Genomic DNA, 24,531 nt, shown 5'->3' with positions numbered 1-24,531 from the left:
CCTCCACATTGACTCTGTACCGGTACCCCCTGTATATAGCCTCCACATTGACTCTGTACTGGTACCCCCTGTATATAGCCTCCACATTGACTCTGTACCGGTACCCCCTGTATATAGCCTCCACATTGACTCTGTACCGTAACACACTGCACTGTTGGTTAAAGGGCTTGTAAGTAAACATTTCACGGTAAGATCGACACTTGTTGTATTCGGCGCATGTGACAAATAAAGTTTGAGTTGCTCCCGAAAAAGCAGAAGTAAGTCTGTTGAGGTGTAACCAGGCTGTTAACAAGAAAAACGTTAAGTGAGGGTACATGTATCGGCAGACATGTTCAAAGGATATTACCCTCTCTTCATCCGACGATGACAAACAACTGGGAAACCACTAATAACAATCATTAAATGAGGGAATCTGGGATTCACACGACAATGGCTATATGTCAATAATGTTTTTTTTTAAATAATGAAAATGCAACAATCCCAGATTGCCCCTTTTAGAAGCCTGATGAAGTTTTTCCACTCGGAGAACGGAAGAGGCGACGGCAATAATGAGTGTGTTTGTAATGTTTGCATGTTAGGTTTCCTTGCGAAAGAGACCTTGGTCCCTGGACCCACGACGGCCGCTCGTGTCAAACAGGATATGGCAAAATAACACTATGTCTCAAATGGCTCCCTATTCCCTATATAGTGCACTACTTTAGACCAGAGCCCTACGGGCAATAAGGTGCCATTTGGGACACAATCTAAGCTAAAGGGAAAGGGAAGTCACAGCAACATCCTGTGGTCAGGGCTCTACTGACACTGGGCGGTGGTGGAAGCATACGGGTCTATGGGTGGAAAGTGCTTTCCTTTGGTATCAGTTACAGCTTTTCCACGACGCTAAAAGAAACCGATGGAGTTCAGTCCGTGGCTGTCCCCAACCGTCCCACCCCCACCCGTCTTCAGCACAACATCTTGTATGTTGTGAATTAACTGGACGTAACTGGAATTCCATGTGAATTATTAAGTATCTCTGGTGGGTTGAAACAGGAAGACCTAGCTTCCTGTCACTGACTATAAGCGGTTTCCATTTAACATCGACGTCTCAACAACAGGAAAGGAAGGAGTTTAACGATTCCGAGGCAGTTTCGAGTCCCCCGACTTAAAACACCGAGGCAGTTTCGAGCCCCCCGACTTAAAACACCGAGGCAGTTTCGAGTCCCCCCCGACTTAAAACACCGAGGCAGTTTCGAGCCCCCCGACTTAAAACACCGAGGCAGTTTCGAGCCCCCCGACTTAAAACACAGAGGCAGTTTGAGTCCCCCCGACTTAAAACACTGAGGCAATTTCGAGCCCCCCCGACTTAAAACATCTCTTCAGTTTCAGATGATGCAATGCAAAACAAAGCTAAAGAACAATGTTGTAATTACAGCATTAGACTTATTTTATCCTGTATTTTATTTATTATTTATTTTACTCCTGTATCAGATCATTATATTAAATGTTACCAAACTTGTAAAAAAAAAAAACTAAAAGAACTTTGGGACTAAAAATACTAAACATCCAAGAAACAAATATAAAAAATGAGCTCCAATATACAAACCTATTATTACTTCATATGATATATATTATTTAAAAAAAAACATAACAAAGCCACGTGGCACAAGAGAAAACATATATCTCTCAATGAATGCAGCCTGATCACTTTTTCATCGTTTTTGGATTCCAACGTAAGTTTTCCTCTGCATGACTCCGCCATTTTTGTGTCAGGTCCTGCAAAAAAAAACACATAACATACATATATATATATATCTATTTAAAAGGAGGATAGAAAGCGCTGTAGCCCTTTGTAGATGGAAGTTGCTCTTGGGTTAAAAGGTTCATTGGTCATCAAAAACAAGGCAGAAGGCACTTCATCATATTTAGTTGTATTTCCCCTCTCCGAGGAACCCGCAGGCCCCCTGCATAGGTCCCCCAGCCTAGACCCTGGTCTAAAGTAGTGCACTATATAGGGAATAGGGTTCCATAGGGCTCTGGTCTAAAGTAGTGCACTATATAGAGGGAATAGGGTTCCATAGGGCTCTGGTCTAAAGTAGTGCACTATATAGGGAATAGGGTTCTATAGGGCTCTGGTCTAAAGTAGTGCACTATATAGGGAATAGGGTGCTATAACGAGATGCAACATAGACAAGAGTTTAGTACCTTAGAACAGGTTACAGGATCGTGGTTCTCTGAAGGGGTTGGAGCCTGCCGGAACCCCGACCAGCAGAGCATCTTTAGCCGCATTCTGATGGCAGTACTGCTGGAGCTCTGCCGCTGCCTGAGACACCTGGGGTACAATTAGTGTTTAAATGCTTAAAGAGGGGCCTGTGAAGTCCAAAAACGATGTTCCTATCATGTTTTGTATCATATCTGTACAGCAGCTGATGAAACTAACACTGTTAAAGTGTGTGTGTGTGTGTGTAGGGGGAGGGAATACGATCAGAGTTTATTTCCTGATAGTTTCTGGTTTAAGATCAATAGGACACCGAATCATAACTCCATTGGCATTTTTTTAACCTGCAGTGACCCGTTTAATATCATCAAGCAATAATTCCATGTAGTTAATGAGACGGCAGACAATGAATGAATGAATTATATAGTACCATGGCGAATCAATTTTTATTTAGGAAGTATCAAGGCCAATTTTGGTCGACTCAATTTATAAACGGAATTAACGAATCTTTTCACAAGCATCAGTCACGTCACAGTCACATAAAAGCTGTCTGAAACAGATACTGTAGACTAAATTAAATGCCATCATCACCCACACGTTTACAATCATCGTTTCAAATGACATTGCAAAAAATACACCCCAAAATCTATCCTATGCAAAAGCTTCTGCCTGTCTTTCTTTAAAATGTTATTTTCGTTTACCTTAATCCGTTCCAAACTGGCTTCGAGTTTCAGTTGTTCAACAAGTCGACGCATGTTGGACACGTTGGAATTAGACGTCATGTTTTGTTGATTTTCTTTCTTTCTTTCTTGATTTTTTTTGTCAAATAGTTTGAGGACTATTAGAGATATGGACGGGAAACGGCGCTTTCTGGACTGGTAAAAAAAAAGAAGAAGAAAAAATTAACTTCCCAAACTTTTGAAGCAGGAAGCCACATCCACAGATGGGGAGGACCAGGGGCGTCATGCAACTCACAAATCTGATGGGGCACAAAGTGGGAGGATGCAGAAAGAAGCATGGTGCTCGTTTTCCTTAAAAAAAAACATGTATTTATTACTAGACACCTAGCAATTGTATGACGTTAGCTAGCAAGCCCAGATAGGTTCCCAATCTCCCATCCTCATAACTAGCTTCCAAAAAGCCATAAATCAATTTAGAATAGCTAGTTTGTCTAACTATGTTAGCTGGCATGTCTGCTGGCAAGTTTGGTATACTTTAGAAAAACAAGCAATAACTAAATGAACTGAATAAGACTCTCATTCCTTTACATTTGATTTTACCCTGAAAAAACCTGAACAAAAAACATCTTTAAACTGTATAGCTGATCAATGCACCATCATACCAGGTAATTTAATGCTTAAAAACAAAACATATGAATAAGATATTTATTTGGCCAAAGAAGTGCCCTTTCTTACTGATCTCTACAGCTTCCGTTCAAAACAAAATCCTGTGAAATGACGTCAACAAATACTGGAGGAGTTACTGGCTAGCTTAGCTAACAAACTAGCTAGGTCGGTTGCGATGTGCATGACCAGAATGAGACGTCAACGAACCCCCAAAGGCACACCTCGATTTTTGTTAGAAAATTGAGAAAAGGGTGGAGTTGGACAGTTTTTTTTTTGTGTGCCCAAATTCGAACTTTAACGGCTAAATTCTGAGGGGGCATTTGCCCTTGTGCCCATGCTCCCTATGGCTATTGGATCTCCAGACCCCAAAAAATAAAATCAGGCTCTCAGAGGCCCGCAGCTGCAGTATTGGTACTACATTTGCATTGGCATCTATGTTTTGCATCTGACAGGTACAGTTGAAGTCGGAAGTTTACATACACTTAGGTTGGAGTACTTAAAACTAGTTTTTCATCCACTTCACAAATGTCTTGTTAACAAACTATGCCTGTGGATGTATTTCAAGGCCTACCTTCAATCTCAGTGCCTCTTTGCTTGACATCATGAGAAAATCAAAAGACATCAGCCAAGACCTCAGAAAAAAAATTGTGGACCTTTCCAAACGCATGAAGGTACAACGTTCATCTGTACAAACAATAGTACGCAAGTATAAACACCATGGGACCACGCAGCCGTCTGTCTCCTAGAGATGAACGTACTTTTGTGTGAAAAGTGCAAGTCAATCCCAGAACAACAGCAAAGGACCTTGTGAAGATGCTGGAGGAAACAGGTACAAAAGTATCTATATCCACAGTAAAACAATTCCTATATTGTCATAACTTGAAAGGCCGCTCAGCAAGGAAGAAGCCAATGCTCAAAAACTGCCATAAAAAAAGCCAGACTACAGTTTGCAACTGCACAAGGGAACAAAGATCGTACTTTTTTGGAGAAATATCATCTGGTCTGATGAAACAAAAATATAACTGTTTGGCCATAATGACCATCGTTATGTTTGGAGGAAAAAGGGGGAGACTTGCAAGCCGAAGAACACCATCCCAACCGTGAAGCACGGGGATGGCAGCATCATGTTGTGGAGTTGGTTTGCTGCAGGAGGGACTGGTGCACTTCACAAAATAGATGGCTTCATGAGAAAGGAAAATAATGTGGATTTATTGAAGCAACACCTCAAGACATCAGTCAGGAAGTTAAAGCTTGGTCGCAAATGGGTCTTCCAAATGGACAATGACCCCAAGCATACTTCCAAAGTTGTGGCAAAATGGCATAAGGACAACAAAGTCAAGGTATTGGAGTGGCCATCACAAAGGCCTGACCTCAATTCTATAGAAAATGTGTGGGCAGAACTGAAAAAGCGTGTGTGAGCAAGAAGGCCTACAAACATGACACAGTTACACCAGCTCTGTCAGGAGGAATGGACCAAAATTCACCCAACTTATTGTGGGAAACTTGTGGAAGGCTACCCAAAACGTTTGACTCAAGTTAAACAATTTAAAGGCAATGCTACCAAATACTAATTGAGTGTATGTAAACTTCTGACCCACTGGGAATGTGATGAAAGAAATAAAAGTGAAATAAATCCCTCTCTCTACTATTATTCTGACTTTTCAATCTTTAAATGAAGTGGTGATCCTAACTGACCTAAAACAAGGAATGTTTATTAGGATTAAAAGTCAGGAATTGTAAAAAAAAAAAAAACTGAGTTTAAATGTATTTGGCTAAGGTGTATGTAAACTTCGGACTTCAACTGTGTATGAAAAAGACATCCACAGTTAAAATATATCATTTTTAATATTTTAGGAGGGGTTATGAATAGTTTGTATAATTGTGTGTACCGGTACTTTCAACTGTGATTCAAAACAGTCTTCCCAGGTAAGACAATGTCATTCAGATTACGGGGGAGGTTTGCCTGACCCAGATGAAGACTGTTCCTTTAATTTAACTAGGCAAGTCAGTCAAGAACAAATTCTTATTTACAATGAAGGCCAAACCCTAACCAGGACGACACTGGGTCAATAGTGTGCCGCCCTATGGGACTTCCGATCACGGCCGGTTGTGATACAGCCCAGGATTGAACCAGGGTCTGTAGTGATGCCCTCTAGCACTGCGATGCCTTAGACCGCTGCGCCACTCAGGAGCCCCCAATGGTTCACGGACCAACGGAGACCAGAAGTAGAGCTCATTTGGATCTGATGGGATGACAGACCAGAGACAGACGAGCAACTACAACGGACTGTAAACCTTGGGTTGTGTTCCAAATACAGTAGGCTTCGTAATAAGAGCAGCTCCTTCAAGCAGGTTTCTGATACACCTTTCTGATACAGGCAGAACGCTGAAAGACCATTTTATGAAAGGCAGCACCAGCAGTGAGTACACTGCAAAAATATTCCATATACCTTAAAAGCTATAAAAATACCGTTCACCTTAAAACGTCCCCAATCCATGAAAAAAATATATAATTTGAAGTACTACGACATCTTAATAAATGAGTATAGAAGATATATGAACATAGAGATATACTAGAGCTCATCTTTTACCTTTGTTAAGTGTGCCCTCTATCCAACTAAATGCTCATGCACAATAACAGAGAGCAACAGTGTGAGGACATCTGATGAGGCAACACTTCAAGCAGCGGGTTTGAAGACGAGAACCAATGATATAGACTCCACCTGTGTCTTCTATCAAAGAGGAGGCGTATCCCTCGCCAAACTCTGTCCAAAATAAGCCCAATGCATTTCTATGGGCTTAAGCAGACCAAAGATTATTGCCTGTCGGGACAACGACTCCTGTCGTTAGGGGCGGAGACATGAGCATCTCATCATTATATAAAAGATCTCTGTCCCGATAGAATATCTCTTGAAAATAACGTTACCATTCCGTACAAATAGGAATGATTGTTAATCGTCTGTATAAACATCATCAGTAGATTTATTCACAAATACACAGGTATACAAACACAGTGTGACTGTATAACAGGCACAAGTCAGGTGTGATTATTGATCGGCATGTTGTCAATCGTCAATAAAAGTGAGTCGTCCAGGTCCTTCATTCTTCATCCACCGTCGGTACCTCTTCCACCTGGGATCCAGGGCCATCTTCATCTTCATCTCTTCCTCCTGTTCTTCCTTGTACACCTGTACAACAACAGAAAGCAATAGAACTGTAGAAACACATTCAGAAATCATTTGGGGTTAGTGTCAGTCTGTTTCTGCCCCCCTTTGCCAAACATGGAGCTGGCAAAACATGTTGTGATCACATCATAATACATGGTGCAAAGCTTCACACTGTCACTACGACTACTACTACTACCACTACCACTACCACTACTACTACTACTACCACTACTACTACTGCTACCGCTACTACCACTACCACTACTACTACTACTACTACTACTGCTGCTACTGCTACCACTACTACTACTACTACCACTACTACTACTACTATTACTATTACTACCACTACTACTACTATTACTACTACTACTACCACTACTACTACTACTACTACTACTACTACTGCTACCACTACCACTATTACTATTACTACTACTACTACTATTACTACTACTACTACTATTACTACTACTACTACTACCACTACCACTACCACTACTACTATTACAACTGCTACTAGTATTACTACCACTATTACTATTACTACCACTATTACTATTACTACCACTACTACTACTACTACTACTACTATTACTACTACTACTACTATTACTACCACTATACTACTACTACTACAACTACTACTACTACTACCACCACTGCTACTACATTACCACCACCACCACTGCCACTGCTACTGCTACTACTACTGCTACTACTGCACCACTACTACTACTACCACTACTACTGCTGCCACTACTGCTGCTACAACTACTGCCACCATGCTGCCACTGCTATGCTGCTACAACCACTGCTACCACTGCCACTGCCACTACTGCTACACCACTATTACAACTGCTACTACTATTACTATTACTACTACTACTACTACTACTACTACTACTACTATTACTACTACAACTATACTGCTACAACTACAACTATACTGCTACAACTGCTACAACTATACTGCTACAACTATACTGCTACAACTACAACAACTATACTGCTACAACTACACTGCTACAACTACAACAACTATACTGCTACAACTACAACTGCTACAACTACACTGCTACAACTACACTGCTACAACTATACTGCTACAACTATACTGCTACAACCATACTGCTACAACTATACTGCTACAACTATACTGCTACAACTACACTGCTACAACTACACTGCTACAACTACACTGCTACAACTATACTGCTACAACCATACTGCTACAACCATACTGCTACAACTATACTGCTACAACTACACTGCTACAACTACACTGCTACAACTACACTGCTACAACTACACTGCTACAACTACACTGCTACAACTATACTGCTACAACTATACTGCTACAACTATACTGCTACAACTACACTGCTACAACTATACTGCTACAACTATACTGCTACAACTACACTGCTACAACTACACTGCTACAACTACAACAACTATACTGCTACAACTACACTGCTACAACTACACTGCTACAACTACAACTACACTGCTACAACTACACTGCTACAACTATACTGCTACAACCATACTGCTACAACTATACTGCTACAACCATACTGCTACAACTACACTGCTACAACTATACTGCTACAACTACAACTGCTACAACTATACTGCTACAACTACAACTGCTACAACTACACTGCTACAACTACACTGCTACAACTGCTACAACTACACTGCTACAACTACAACTGCTACAACTATACTGCTACAACTACAACTGCTACAACCATACTGCTACAACTACACTGCTACAACTATACTGCTACAGCCATACTGCTACAACTGCTACTGCTACAACTGCTACAACTATACTGCTACAACCTACAACTACTACAACTATACTGCTACAACTATACAACTACACTGCTACAACTACACTGCTACAACATACTACAACATACTACAACCATACTGCTACAACCAACTGCTACACACTGCTACAACTACACTGCTACAACTACACTGCTACAACTATACTGCAACAACTACAACAACTGCTACAACCATACTGCTACAACTACACTGCTACAACTACTGCTACAACATACTGCTACAACTATACTGCTACAACCATACTGCTACAACTATACTGCTACAACCATACTGCTACAACTACACTGCTACAACTACACTGCTACAACTACACTGCTACAACTACAACTGCTACAACTACACTGCTACAACTACAACAACTGCTACAACTACACTGCAACTAACTGCTACAACACTGCTACACTGCTACAACCATACTGCTACAACTATACTGCTACAACCATACTGCTGCTACAACTACAACTGCTACAACTATACTGCTACAACTACTACTGCTACAACTATACTGCTACAACTACAACTGCTACAACTACACTGCTACAACCACACTGCTACAACTATACTGCTACAACCATACTGCTACAACTATACTGCTACAACCATACTGCTACAACTACACTGCTACAACTACACTGCTACAACCACACTGCTACAACTATACTGCTACAACCATACTGCTACAACTATACTGCTACAACCATACTGCTACAACTACACTGCTACAACCACACTGCTACAACTACACTGCTACAACCACACTGCTACAACTATACTGCTACAACCATACTGCTACAACTACACTGCTACAACTACACTGCTACAACCATACTGCTACAACTACACTGCTACAACTATACTGCTACAACCATACTGCTACAACCATACTGCTACAACTATACTGCTACAACTACACTGCTACAACTACACTGCTACAACTACACTGCTACAACTACAACAACTATACTGCTACAACTACACTGCTACAACTACACTGCTACAACTACACTGCTACAACTATACTGCTACAACCATACTGCTACAACCATACTGCTACAACCATACTGCTACAACTACACTGCTACAACTACACTGCTACAACTACAACTGCTACAACTACAACTACACTGCTACAACTACAACTGCTACAACTATACTGCTACAACTACAACTGCTACAACTATACTGCTACAACTACAACTGCTACAACTACACTGCTACAACTACACTGCTACAACTGCTACAACTACACTGCTACAACTACAACTGCTACAACTATACTGCTACAACTACAACTGCTACAACCATACTGCTACAACTACACTGCTACAACTATACTGCTACAACCATACTGCTACAACTATACTGCTACAACCATACTGCTACAACTATACTGCTACAACTATACTGCTACAACTACACTGCTACAACTACACTGCTACAACTACAACAACTATACTGCTACAACTACACTGCTACAACTACACTGCTACAACTATAAGGCTACAACCATACTGCTACAACTACACTGCTACAACTACACTGCTACAACTACACTGCTACAACTACAACTGCTACAACTACACTGCTACAACTACAACTGCTACAACTACAACTGCTACAACTACAACTGCTACAACTATACTGCTACAACTACAACTGCTACAACTATACTGCTACAACTACAACTGCTACAACTACAACTGCTACAACTACAACTGCTACAACTACAACTGCTACAACTACAACTGCTACAACTACAACTGCTACAACTATACTGCTACAACTACAACTGCTACAACCATACTGCTACAACTACACTGCTACAACTATACTGCTACAACTACAACTGCTACAACTACACTGCTACAACCACACTGCTACAACCATACTGCTACAACCATACTGCTACAACCATACTGCTACAACTATACTGCTACAACCATACTGCTACAACTACACTGCTACAACTATACTGCTACAACTATACTGCTACAACCATACTGCTACAACTACACTGCAACAACTACACTGCTACAACTACACTGCTACAACTACACTGCTACAACTACACTGCTACAACTGCTACAACTATACTGCTACAACTACACTGCTACAACTACACTGCTACAACCACACTGCTACAACTACACTGCTACAACTACACTGCTACAACTACACTGCTACAACTACACTGCTACAACCATACTGCTACAACCACACTGCTACAACTACACTGCTACAACTACACTGCTACAACTACACTGCTACAACTACACTGCTACAACTACACTGCTACAACTATACTGCTACAACTACTACAACTGCTACAACTACACTGCTACAACTACACTGCTACAACTACACTGCTACAACTACACTGCTACAACTATACTACTACTACTATACTGCTACAACTGCTACAACTACACTGCTACAACTACACTGCTACAACTACACTGCTACAACTACACTGCTACAACTACACTGCTACAACTATACTGCTACAACTACTATACTGCTACAACTGCTACAACTACACTGCTACAACTACACTGCTACAACTACACTGCTACAACTACAACTGCTACAACTGCTACAACTACACTGCTACAACTACAACAACTACACTGCTACAACTATACTGCTACAACTACACTGCTACAACTATACTACTACTACTACAACTACAACTGCTACAACTACACTGCTACAACTACACTGCTACAACTACACTGCTACAACTACACTGCTACAACTACACTGCAACAACTACACTGCTACAACTATACTACTACTACTACACTGCTACAACAACTGCTACAACTACTACAACCATACTGCTACAACAACTACAACAACTGCTACAACTACAACTGCTACTGCTACAGCTGCTACAACTATGCTACTGCTACTACTACTACTGCTACAAGCCAACTGCTGCAACCATACTGCTACAACCACTGCTACAACTATACTACTACTACTACTACACGGCTACAACTGCTACAACTATACTGCTACAACTACACTGCTACAACTATAACAACTATACTACTACAAATGTCATACTACTACACTACTGCAACTATACTGCTACAACTATACTACTACACTACTGCAACTATACTGCTACAACTATAACAACTATACTACTACTGCTACAACTATACTACTACTACTACACGGCTACAACTGCTACAACTATACTGCTACAACTATAACAACTATACTACTACTGCTACAACTATACTACTACTACTACACGGCTACAACTGCTACAACTATACTGCTACAACTATAACAACTATACTACTACAAATGTCATACTACTACAACTATACTGCTACAACTATACTACTACAACTATACTGCTACAACTATACTACTACAAATATCATACTACTACACTACTGCTACTACAAATATACTGCTACAACTACTACAAATATCATACTACTACAGTACTACTACAACTATACTACTACAAAAATCCTAAAACAACTATACTACTAATGTTACTAGCTACTACAACTATAACTATACAACTACTACATAATATTACTGCTACTAATACTGCTACAGCGTTAATACTACAACTATACCAGTGATACTACTACTACTACAATACAACAACTCCTGTCGTCCCCCCCACCACTACAACAACAACTTCCCCCCCCCCAATAACTACTACTATAATACTACAACAATTCCTGCGCCCCCCTACTACTACTACTATAATACTAGATACTATAATACTAGATACTATAATACTACAACAACTTCTGCCGTCCACCCACCACTACTACTACTACTACTATAGTACTAGATGCTATAATACTACAAGATACTATAATACTACAACAACTTCTACCGTCCCCCCACCACTACTACTATAATACTACATACTATAATACTAGATACTATAATACTACAACAAGTCCTGTCCCCCACCACTACTACTATAATACTAGATACTATAATAATACAACAAGTCCTGCCCCCCCCCTACTACTATAATACTACTATAATACTACAACAACTTCTTCTATCCCACTACTACTACTACTACTACTACTACTACTACTACTACTATAATACTAGATACTATAATACTACTTTAATACTACAACAACTTCTGCCGCCCCCCACTACTACTACATTACTACAGACCTCATAGTTGTCTTTGATCCAGAGCTGCCTCGCCAGTAAGGTGTCTCTCTGCTCCGCCTCCAGACTGTCGAACTGAGACTGAGACATCTTCATGTTCCTCCTGATGATGTAGAGCTTCTCCTCGTCTCCGTACTCCTCTCTGCAGATGGTGAACCTGTAGATCCACTTACAGTACCAGACCACATAGGCACACAGGCAGTAAGGGAACAGGACAATCTGACAGAGCAGGATGTCCAAGATTTCAGGCTTCTGGTAGCCTCCCTTGATGTCGATCTTGTTCTTGATGATGTCACGGATGATCTCTTCTTCCTGTTCCCGGATCTCCTCTTTGGACCGACGGTTCTTGCCCTTCTCTTTTGTCTTGTTCAGGAGACCCAGCTGCTTGGCTATCTCTGTCGCCTGGATACGAAACTTGGGGACCGTTGATAGGTAGTTGATGGCTTCAGTGTAGCTGGCCCACCAACTGTAGTACTGAAGGAAGAAAAGTGTTAGAATGTTTCCCAAATGGCAACCTATTCAGTGCACTTCTTTTGACCAGAGTCCTATGGACATGAAATAGGTTGCCACATGGGGACTATTTGGTTTTAGTGTGGAAACAATTTCCATTGAAATATATAATTGCATTTAAGCCAAAAAGACTTTTGAGAGAATGTGACGATACGACTGTACCTGAAAGATGGATATAGCAACCACGGTGACCAGAATGACAATCCGTACGTCCACTTTAGGTGCCAGTCGTCTCCTGTAGTAGGTGTAGTAGTGGCTGTAGTACTCTTCAGGGTGGTCCAGCATGTAGTCATAGTCTCTACGGGAGTCCTCATCCTGATACACAGGAGGAAATGGCTCTTATTTTCACCTTCCTTTAACAAACTATTACGACCACTAGACAATAGGCCTAGTAACAAGAATACAAGAAGATTTAAAAAAAAAGTATATATATTAACTTTATTTAACCAGGCAAGTAAGTTAAGAACAAATTCTTATTTTTAATGACAGCCTAGGAACAGTGGGTTAACTGCCTTGTTCAGAATGACAGATTTTTTTACCTTGTCAGTTCGGGGATTTGATCCAGCAACCTTTCGGTTACTGGCCCAACGCTCTAACCACTAGGCTACCTGCCACCTCTACACTCTAACCACTAGGCTACCCTGCCACCTCTACACTCTAACCACTAGGCTACCCTGCCACCTCTACACTCTAACCACTAGGCTACCCTGCCTCCTCTACACTCTAACCACTAGGCTACCCTGCCACCTCTACACTCTAACCACTAGGCTACCTGCCACCTCTACACTCTAACCACTAGGCTACCTGCCCCTTATCAGAATGATTTACAGCTTTATGTATATATGAAGCATCTATGAGTAGGAGTGCTTACTTAGGATCAGTTTTTGCCTTTTAGATTACAACAAACAAGAGAATATAGCCTAGATATTGTTTTATTTTTATTTCACCTTTATTTAACCAGGTAGGCTAGTTGAGAACAAGTTCTCATTTGCAACTGCGACCTGGCCAAGATAAAGCATAGCAGTGTGAACAGACAACACAGAGTTACACATGGAGTAAACAATTAACAAGTCAATAACACAGTAGAAAAAAAGGGGAGTCTATATACAATGTGTGCAAAAGGCATGAGGAGGTAGGCGAATAATTACAATTTTGCAGATTAACACTGGGGTGATAAATGATCAGATGGTCATGTACAGGTAGAGATATTGGTGTGCAAAAGAGCAGAAAAGTAAATAAATAAATAAAAAAACAGTATAAAAACAGTATGGGAATGAGGTAGGTGAAAAAGGGTGGGCTATTTACCAATAGACTATGTACAGCTGCAGCGATCGGTTAGCTGCTCGGATAGCTGATGTTTGAAGTTGGTGAGGGAGATAAAAGTCTCCAACTGGTTATAGATAAACATAATTGAGTATTTCAATAAGCATTTTTCTACAGCTGGCCATGCTTTCCACCTGGCTACTCCTACCCTGGTCAACAGCACTGCACCCCCCATATCAACTCGCCCAAGCCTTCCCCATTTCTCCTTCTCCCAAATCCGTTCAGCTGATGATGTTCTGAAAGAGCTGCAAAATCTGGACCCCTACAAATCAGCTGGGCTAGACAATCTGGACCCTTTCTTTCTAAAATTATCTGCCGAAATTGTTGCCACCCCTATTACTAGCCTGTTCAACCTCTCTTCCGTGTCGTCTGAGATTCCCAAAGATTGGAAAGCTGCTGCGGCCATCCCCCTCTTCAAAGGAGGTGACACTCTAGACCCAAACTGCTACAGACCCATATCTATACTACCCTGCCTTTCTAAGGTCTTCAAAAGCCAAGTCAACAAACAGATTACCGACCATTTTGAATCTCACCATACCTTCTATGCTATGCAATCTGGTTTCCGAGCTGGTCATGGGTGCACCTCAGCCACGCTCAAGGTCCTAAACGATATCTTAACCGCCATCGATAAGAAACATTACTGTGCAGCCGTATTCATTGATCTGGCCAAGGCTTTCGACTCTGTCAATCACCACATCCTCATCGGTAGACTCGACAGCCTTGGTTTCTCAAATGATTGCCCTGCCTGGTTCACCAACTACTTCTCTGATAGAGTTCAGTGTGTCAAATCGGAGGACCGGTTGTCCGGGCCTCTGGCAGTCTCTATGGGGGTGCCACAGGGTTCAATTCTTGGACCGACTCTCTTCTCTGTATACATCAATGAGGTCGCTCTTGCTGCTGGTGAGTCTCTGATCCACCTCTACGCAAACGACAATCCTACCAATCTTTGGCGATGTCATTTACAAAATAGCCTCCAATACCCTACTCAACAAATTGGATGCAGTCTATCACAGTGCAATCCGTTTTGTCACCAAAGCCCCATATACTACCCACCATTGCGACCTGTACGCTCTCGTTGGCTGGCCCTCGTTTCATACTCGTCGCCAAACCCACTGGCTCCATGTCATCTACAAGACCCTGCTAGGTAAAGTCCCCCCTTATCTCAGCTCGCTGGTCACCATAGCATCTCCCACCTGTAGCACACGCTCCAGCAGGTATATCTCTCTAGTCACCCCCAAAACCAATTCTTTCTTTGGCCGCCTCTCCTTCCAGTTCTCTGCTGCCAATGACTGGAACGAACTACAAAAATCTCTGAAACTGGAAACACTTATCTCCCTCACTATCTTTAAGCACCAGCTGTCAGAGCAGCTTACAGATTACTGCACCTGTACATAGCCCACCTATAATTTAGCCCAAACAACTACCTCTTTCCCTACTGTATTTCATTTATTTATTGATTTTGCTCCTTTGCACCCCATTATTTTTATTTCTACTTTGCACATTCTTCCATTGCAAATATACCATTCCAGTGTTTTACTTGCTATATTGTATTTACTTTGCCACCATGGCCTTTTTTTGCCTTTACCTCCCTTATCTCACCTCATTTGCTCACATCGTATATAGACTTGTTTATACTGTATTATTGACTGTATGTTTGTTTTACTCCATGTGTAACTCTGTGTCGTTGTATGTGTCGAACTGCTTTGCGTTATTTTGGCCAGGTCACTGGTTGTAAATGAGAACTTGTTCTCAACTTGCCTACCTGGTTAAATAAAGGTGAAATAAATAAATAAATAAATACCTGATCTACCTTTCTCAGGATACTACAACGGTAGCTCCGTGGAAAGGGACTATCCTGATCACTTCACTGTTGAGTCTCTTCACGTCTTTTGAGTAAAGAGTAATTGACAGTATTGGTACACTAGAAGCCAAAAGGATCAAATTGACTGCGGGCCTTTGATTCAGAGGTTAGAGAAAAGTGCCACATTGGCATATACAACACAAGTTGACGTCAGCGAGAACCGACGGCAACCCCAGTTTGGCCAGAGAGCTGGAGAAATGGAGGTCTATGGTACGAATCATCTGTGGGGTTTCTACACTTACCTTCAGAGTTTCATATGCAGTTGCAATGAGCAAAAAATGTTGATGAGCACTTTCACGTGTCTCGCCTGTGAGACTTGAGAATCTATCGGGGTGATACTTTCTGGCTAACTGTCTGTATGCACGACCTATGTCGGATTTAACCGCATCTCTCGGTACTCCGAGTACATCGTAACAAATCTCCGTGCCACAATAAAGTCCCTCGATAAGCGCCGTGGCAGAGGGTATGAGACCTCCCCAAAATAACAAAATGCCTATCCATTGACCAAAGTGTCGCCCATTCTTCATGGGCGCAGCCATTTCACTATCGTCACAAGTTCTTCTTCGTGTTGCTTTCCGGTAGACTAGACGCTTTGTTGCGTCTTGCTGCCTTTCACAGTTTGGAATGTATATTGCACATTTATTCACAAAAAATAGGGGGAGGGGGGGAAGTAATGGCACCACCATCTAACCTAGGGTGACCACATTTCCCGGGATTGTGCGGGACAGTCCCACACTTTGGCCCTTTGTCCCGCAACCAAACAATAATGTCCCCGCATATTATAAACAAATTCAAACACCGCAAAAGATAAGTCGATTTCGCTCGTATTTCAGTCAGACATTCCGACCCGTGTCTTGCAGTCACGTTGCGTTTATGAACATTATATATCATAAAGATGTGGCAGAAATTTCACCAAATGACTTGTTGGAAAGGTGGCATCCTATGATGGTGCCACGTTGAAAGTCACTGAGGTCTTCAGTAAGGCCATTCTACTGCCAATGTTTGTCTATGGAGATTGCATGGCTGTATGCTCAATTTTATACACCTGTCAGCAACAGATGTGGTCATAAAAAGCCAAATCCACTCATTTGAAGGGGTATCCACATACGTTTGCATATACAGTGCATTTGGAATGTATTCAGACCACAGTTAAGTTACAGCCTTATTCTAAAATGGATTAAATTGTTTTTCCCCCTCATAAATCTACACACAATACCCCATAATGACAAAGCAAAAACAGTTTTTTTGGTGTGCAAATATAAATATATATATATATATAAATGATATCACATTTACATAAGTATTCAGACCCTTTCCTCAGTACTTTGTTGAAGCACCTTTGGCAGTGATTACAGTCCGACTCTTCTTGGGTATGACGCTACAAGCTTGGCACAAATGTATTTGGAGAGTTTATTCTCTGTAGATCCTCTCAAGCTTTCAGGTTGGATGATGTCGCTGCACAGTTTTTTTCCAGATCTCTCCAGAGATGTTTGATCGGGTTCAAGTTCGTGCTCTGGCTGGGCCACTCAAAGACTTTCAGAGAATTGTCCCGAAGCAACTCCTACATTGTCTTGGCTGTGTACTTTGGGTCGTTGCCCTGTTGGAAGGTGAACCTTCGCCCCAGTCTGAGGTCCTGAGCGCTCTGGAGCAGGTTTTCATTAAGGATCTCTCTGTACTTTGGTCCATTCATCTTTCCCTCAATCCTGACTAGTCTCCCAGTACCTGAAAAAAACATCCCCACAGCATGATGCTACCACCACCATGCTTCACCGTATGGATGGTGCCAGGTTTCCTCCAGACATGGCGCTTGGCATTCAGGACAAAGAGTTCAATCTTGGTTTCATCAGACCAGAGAATCTTGTTTCTCATGGTCTAAGAGTCTTTAGGTGCCTTTTGGCAAACTCCAAGCGGGCTGTCATGTGCCTTTTACTGAGGAGTGGCTTCTGTCTGGCCGCTATACCATAAAGACCTGATTGGTGGAGTGCTGCAGAGATGGTTGTCCTTCTGGAAGGTTCTCCCATCTCCCTAGAAGAACTCTGGAATTCTGTCAGAGTGACCATCAGGTTCTTGGTCACTTCCCCGACCAAGGCCCTTCTCCCCTGATTGCTCAGTTTGGCCAGCTCTAGGAAGAGTCTTGGTGGTTCCTAACTTTTTCCAATGCAGAATGATGGAGGCCACTGTGTTCTTGAGGACCTTTAATAATGCAGACATTTTTAGGTACCCTACCCCAGATCTGAGCCTCGACACAATCATGTCTCGGAGCTCTACAGACAATTCCTTCGACCTCATGACTTGTTTTTTTCTCTGACAGGCACTGTCAACTGTGAGACCTTATATAGACCGGTGTGTGCTTTTCCAAGTCATGTCCAATCAATTGAATTTACCACAGGTGGACTCCAATCAAGTTGTAGAAACATCTCAAGGATGATCAATGGAAACAGGATGCACCTGAGCTAAATTTTGAGTCTCATAGCAAAGGGTCTGAATACTTATGTAAAAAGGTATTTCTGTTTTTTATTTGTACATTTGCAAAATGTTTTTTTTTTTAACTGTTTTTACTTTGTCGTTATGGGGTATTGTGTGTAGATCAATGAGGGAAAAAATATATAATTTAAGCCGTTTTAGAATAAGGCTGTAACGTAACAATATGTGGAAAAAGTGAAGGGGTTTGAATACTTTCTGAATGCCCTGTAAAGTGTACCTGAGCTGATTCCAACTGGACAGCACATATTCCTATAAGACTTCAAGGGGAACCCATCTTTAGTTTTGGTCAGGTCACACATGTTTACACACAAATTTACAACATGTTTCTGCATCATAGACACATCCCCAGGCCGTTCTAGTGACCACCATCCTCTGGACACATCCCCAGGCCGTTCTAGTGACCACCATCCTCTGGACACATCCCCAGGCCGTTCTAGTGACCACCATCCTCTGGACACATCCCCAGGCCGTTCTAGTGACCACCATCCTCTGGACACATCCCCAGGCCGTTCTAGTGACCACCATCCTCTGGACACATCCCCAGGCCGTTCTAGTGACCACCATCCTCTGGACACATCCCCCGTTCTGTGACCACCACATCCCCAGGCCGTTCTAGTGACCACCATCCTCTGGACACATCCCCAGGCCGTTCTAGTGACCACCATCCTCTGACACACGTTCTAGTGACCACCATCCTCCTAGTGACCACCATCCTCTGGACACATCCAGGCCGTTCTAGTGACCACCATCCTCTGGTTCTAGTGACCACCATCCTCTGGACACATCCCCAGGCCGTTCTAGTGACCACCATCCTCTTCTAGTGACCACCATCCTCTGGACACATCCCCAGGCCGTTCTAGTGACCACCACCCTCTGGACACATCCCCAGGCCGTTCTAGTGACCACCATCCTCTGGACACATCCCCAGGCCGTTCTAGTGACCACCATCCTCTGGACACATCCCCAGGCCGTTCTAGTGACCACCGTCCTCTGGACACATCCCCAGGCCGTTCTAGTGACCACCATCCTCTGGACACATCGCCGGGACGTTCTAGTGACCACCATCCTCTGGACACATCGCCGTTCTAGTGACCACCATCCTCTGGACACATCCCCAGGCCGTTCTAGTGACCACCACCCTCTGGACACATCCCCAGGCCGTTCTAGTGAACCATCCTCTGGACACATCCCCATCGCCATCCCGACACATCCCCAGGGTTCTAGTAATGGACACATGGATGTGGACAAAGAGGACTGGCCACCCCCTCATAGCCTGGTTCCTCTCTAGGTTTCTTCCTAGGTTTTGGCCTTTCTAGGGCGTTTTTCACAGCCACTGTGCTTCTACACCTGCATTGCTTGCTGTTTGGGGTTTTAGGCTGGGTTTCTGTACAGCACTTTGAGATATCAGCTGATGTAAGAAGGGCTTTATAAATACATTTTATTTGTGTATTGCACTGAGGAGAAGAGCCCAGCATTTAGCATTTCACTACAGCAATTAGCATTTCACTACAGCAATTAGCATTTCACTACAGCAATTAGCCTACATATATGTGACCAATAAACTTTGATTTGACCACATCTGATGTTCAATCAGTACAAACCTCTATTTCCTTCTGTCCGTCTCCATTGTATTGTCTGTATCTGTGTCGTGTAGCACCAGGTCAGTATGCTGTGATCTGATCTGGGATCTGATCTGGGATCTGATCTGGGATCTGATCTGATCTGTGATCTGATCTGGGATCTGATCTGTGATCTGGCGACACCATAAGAACATGGTGGGTTCAAGAAGGATGGAAACCAAGAGTTCAACAAGAGGACCATTTTCTACAGGAGATACCCAGATACACACATCTATATTGAGGTTAGAAAGACACACACACAGTTCACTGGGTTGACACAGAAAGGTTACAATACTAATGATTTGAGTCACACGTGTGTGTGTGTGTGTGTGTGTGTGAGAGATTGTATTATTAGGCCTAAATAGACCATGGCCAGTTTATTAGGTACACCACCCGTTCACAAAACATTTTTCACTCCTACAGACAGCGGAGTCATGTGGCTTGTTATATAAAGCAGGCAGACAGGCATCGAGGCATTCAGTTACTGGTCCATCGGACAGTTCATTAGGTACACCGTCTCATTCACCACAATGGATGGCTCCTCCAGACAGTGAGTCACGTGGTCGTAGCTTGTTATATAAAGCAGGCAGACAGGCATCGAGGCATTCAGTTACTGTTCGATTAAACATCAGACTGGACAAAACTAGTGCCCTAAGTGACTGAGCCTGGTATGATCAGTGCCTGGTGCACCGGTTCCAGTTCCTCAGAAACGGCCTCCTGGGCTTTTCACGCACGACAGTGTCTCTCTCGGGTTTACTGAGAATGATGCAACAAACCAAAACATCCAGTCAGCAGCAGTCCTGTGGGTGAAAACAGCTGGTTGATGAGAGGTTGAAGATGAATAGGAAGAATCATGCAAGTTAACAGGTGGGCCACAAACAGATAAATAACGGAGCAGGACAACAGTGGTGTGCAGAACGACATCTCAGAACCCACAACTCGTGGGCCTGGTCATTTCTACAGTAAGATGTACAGTAGGCCAGATCATTTCTACAGTAAGATGTACAGTAGGCCAGATCATTTCTACAGTAAGATGTACAGTAGGCCAGATCATTTCTACAGTAAGATGTACAGTAGGCCAGATCATTTCTACAGTAAGATGTACAGTAGGCCAGGTCATTTCTACAGTAAGATGTACAGTAGGCCAGGTCATTTCTACAGTAAGATGTACAGTAGGCCAGGTCATTTCTACAGTAAGATGTACAGTAGGCCAGGTCATTTCTACAGTAAGATGTACAGTAGGCCAGGTCATTTCTACAGTAAGATGTACAGTAGGCCAGGTCATTTCTACAGTAAGATGTACAGTAGGCCAGATCATTTCTACAATAAGATGTACAGTAGGCCAGATCATTTCTACAGTAAGATGTACAGTAGGCCAGGTCATTTCTACAGTAAGATGTACAGTAGGCCAGATCATTTCTACAGTAAGATGTACAGTAGGCCAGGTCATTTCTACAGTAAGATGTACAGTAGGCCAGGTCATTTCTACAGTAAGATGTACAGTAGGCCAGCTCATTTCTACAGTAAGATGTACAGTAGGCCAGATCATTTCTACAGTAAGATGTACAGTAGGCCAGGTCATTTCTACAGTAAGATGTACAGTAGGCCAGCTCATTTCTACAGTAAGATGTACAGTAGGCCAGGTCATTTCTACAGTAAGATGTACAGTAGGCCAGATCATTTCTACAATAAGATGTACAGTAGGCCAGGTCATTTCTACAGTAAAATGTACAGTAGGCCAGGTCATTTCTACAGTAAGATGTACAGTAGGCCAGATCATTTCTACAATAAGATGTACAGTAGGCCTGGTCATTTTTCCATCTGTACCGTTACTTAGGGTTCCACCATCAGTAACTAGCTAGCTTGCTTTGGCTAATGTTAGCTATTAGCTGTGTAATTTACAAGACCAGGGGATTGTTTGAAAGAGAAACTCACATATAATACGATGAGAGATAATCACTGTTTCCTGAAGCACTGTTTCCCTGAAGTACTGTTTCCCTGAAGTACTGTTTCCCTGAACCTGAATCACTGTTTCCCTGAAGTACTGTTTCCCTGAACCTGAATCACTGTTTCCCTGAAGTACTGTTTCCCTGAACCTGAAGCACTGTTTCCCTGAAGCACTGTTTCCCTGAAGCATGCTGCCCTGTTCTGACATAGCTCCCTGGGTTTACCATCATGCTATGGCTGTTTGGTCAGGACGTGGCGTTTTATTCATTTGTTCGTTTTAAGAGAGACTCGTTAAAGGTTAAGCACTTCCCGGCACAAAACACATTGTGGGCGCTCCTCGTTATTTCTCAAAGTGTGTATGAAAGAGAGAAACTCATCCCTGTATTTGCGTTTCATTATCAATTGAGCTCAGTCAGAAATGTGGCTAACGTGAGTCCATTTGATGACAGCGGTGAGTGATGGCGAGTGGGAATGACAAGTCAGGGGCTGACAGGGCATCATGTGCTGCTGAACCACAGTGCTGCGTCCTGTGTCGCAGAGTGATCAACACAACTGCAGAGAAAAGATCCGGTGAACCGCGAACCACATGGGCATCTCCCTCTCACACAGCAGAGACCGCTGTTAAGCGCAGAGAGACCGCTGTTAAGCGCAGAGACTACTGCTAAGCGCAGAGAGACCGCTGCTAAGCGCAGAGACCGCTGCAAAGCGCAGAGAGACCGCAGATGCACTTGGCCAAATCAATTCCAGTATCGCTATACATTTACTCTGACAATGCGTTGAATTGAAATGTCTTCAGCATTTAACCCAACCCCTCTGAATCAGGGAGGTGTGGGGGGGGCTGCCTTAATCCACGACATCGGTACCTGGGGAGCAGTTAACTGACTTATTCAAAGACAGAACGGCAGATTTTTTTTTTTAAATGTACACCTTGCCCGGTCGAGGATTCAAACCAGCAACCTTTCGGTTATTGGCTCAACGCGCTTAACCACTAGTCTTTCTGCACCGGGTCACATTACAGTCTTACAGGTGTCTGTAATAAATTAAAATAGATGTTTTACGATGGTGAGGGGAGTGCCAAGATGGAGGTACGGTGGCTTCGACACAGCGCCCCCCTATCAGTATATATATGAACGACACAGCGACCCCCTATCAGTATATATACGAACGACACAGCGCCCCCTATCAGTATATATACGAACGACACAGCGCCCCCTATCAGTATATATACGAACGACACAGCGCCCCCTATCAGTATATATACGAACGACACAGCGCCCCCTATCAGTATATATACGAACGACACAGCACCCCCTATCAGTATATATACACGAACGACACAGCGCCCCCTATCAGTATATATACGAACGACACAGCGCCCCCTATCAGCATATATACGAACGACACAGCACCCCTATCAGCATATATACGAACGACACAGCACCCCCTATCAGTATATATACACGAACGACACAGCGCCCCCTATCAGTATATATACGAACGACACAGCAACCCCTATCAGCATATATACGAATGACACAGCACCCCCTATCAGTATATATATGAACGACACAGCGCCCCCTATCAGTATATATATGAACGACACAGCGCCCCCTCTCAGTATATATACGAACGACACAGCCCCCTATCAGTATATATACGAACGACACTGCGCCCCTATCAGTATATATACGAACGACACAGCGCCCCTATCAGTATATATATGAACGACACAGCGCCCCTATCAGTATATATATGAACGACACAGCGCCCCTATCAGTATATATATATAAACGACACAGCACCCCTATCAGTATATATATAAACGACACAGCGCCCCTATCAGTATATATATAACGACACAGCGCCCCTATCAGTATATATATGAACGACACAGCGCCACCCTATCAGTATATATGAACGACACAGCGCCCCCTATCAGTATATATATATATAAACGACACAGCGCCCCCTATCAGTATATATATAAACGACACAGCGCCCCCTATCAGTATATATATGAACGACACAGCGCCCCCTATCAGTATATATA

At 42.8% G+C, this 24,531-nt stretch overlaps 2 protein-coding genes across 2 annotated transcripts; both read right to left on the bottom strand.

Annotated features, from left to right (window-relative positions):
- Nucleotides 1-1,419: 1,419 nt before the first annotated feature.
- On the bottom strand, nucleotides 1,420-3,100 carry gng10 (guanine nucleotide binding protein (G protein), gamma 10). The gene is made up of 3 exons (XM_029649919.2): nucleotides 2,896-3,100; nucleotides 2,182-2,308; nucleotides 1,420-1,752 (listed from the first exon to the last, which is right to left on the bottom strand). Exons 1-2 carry the CDS (start codon nucleotides 2,974-2,976, stop codon nucleotides 2,183-2,185), a joined length of 207 nt encoding a protein of 68 aa, XP_029505779.1. The 5' UTR covers nucleotides 2,977-3,100; the 3' UTR covers nucleotides 1,420-1,752; nucleotide 2,182.
- A 3,402-nt stretch (nucleotides 3,101-6,502) lies between these two features.
- Nucleotides 6,503-17,033, bottom strand: LOC115120932 (DnaJ (Hsp40) homolog, subfamily C, member 25). Its single transcript, XM_029649917.1, has 4 exons — nucleotides 16,674-17,033; nucleotides 13,410-13,562; nucleotides 12,741-13,211; nucleotides 6,503-6,728 (listed from the first exon to the last, which is right to left on the bottom strand). The coding sequence occupies exons 1-4, from the start codon at nucleotides 16,968-16,970 to the stop codon at nucleotides 6,606-6,608; spliced, it is 1,044 nt and encodes a 347-aa protein (XP_029505777.1). The 5' UTR covers nucleotides 16,971-17,033; the 3' UTR covers nucleotides 6,503-6,605.
- Between the last annotated feature and the right edge of the window lie 7,498 nt (nucleotides 17,034-24,531).

This window comes from Oncorhynchus nerka, linkage group LG22 (genome assembly GCF_034236695.1).
Source record: "Oncorhynchus nerka isolate Pitt River linkage group LG22, Oner_Uvic_2.0, whole genome shotgun sequence".
Classification (NCBI taxonomy): Eukaryota; Metazoa; Chordata; class Actinopteri; order Salmoniformes; family Salmonidae; genus Oncorhynchus; species Oncorhynchus nerka.
This window is presented reverse-complemented; position numbering and strand designations above follow the sequence as displayed.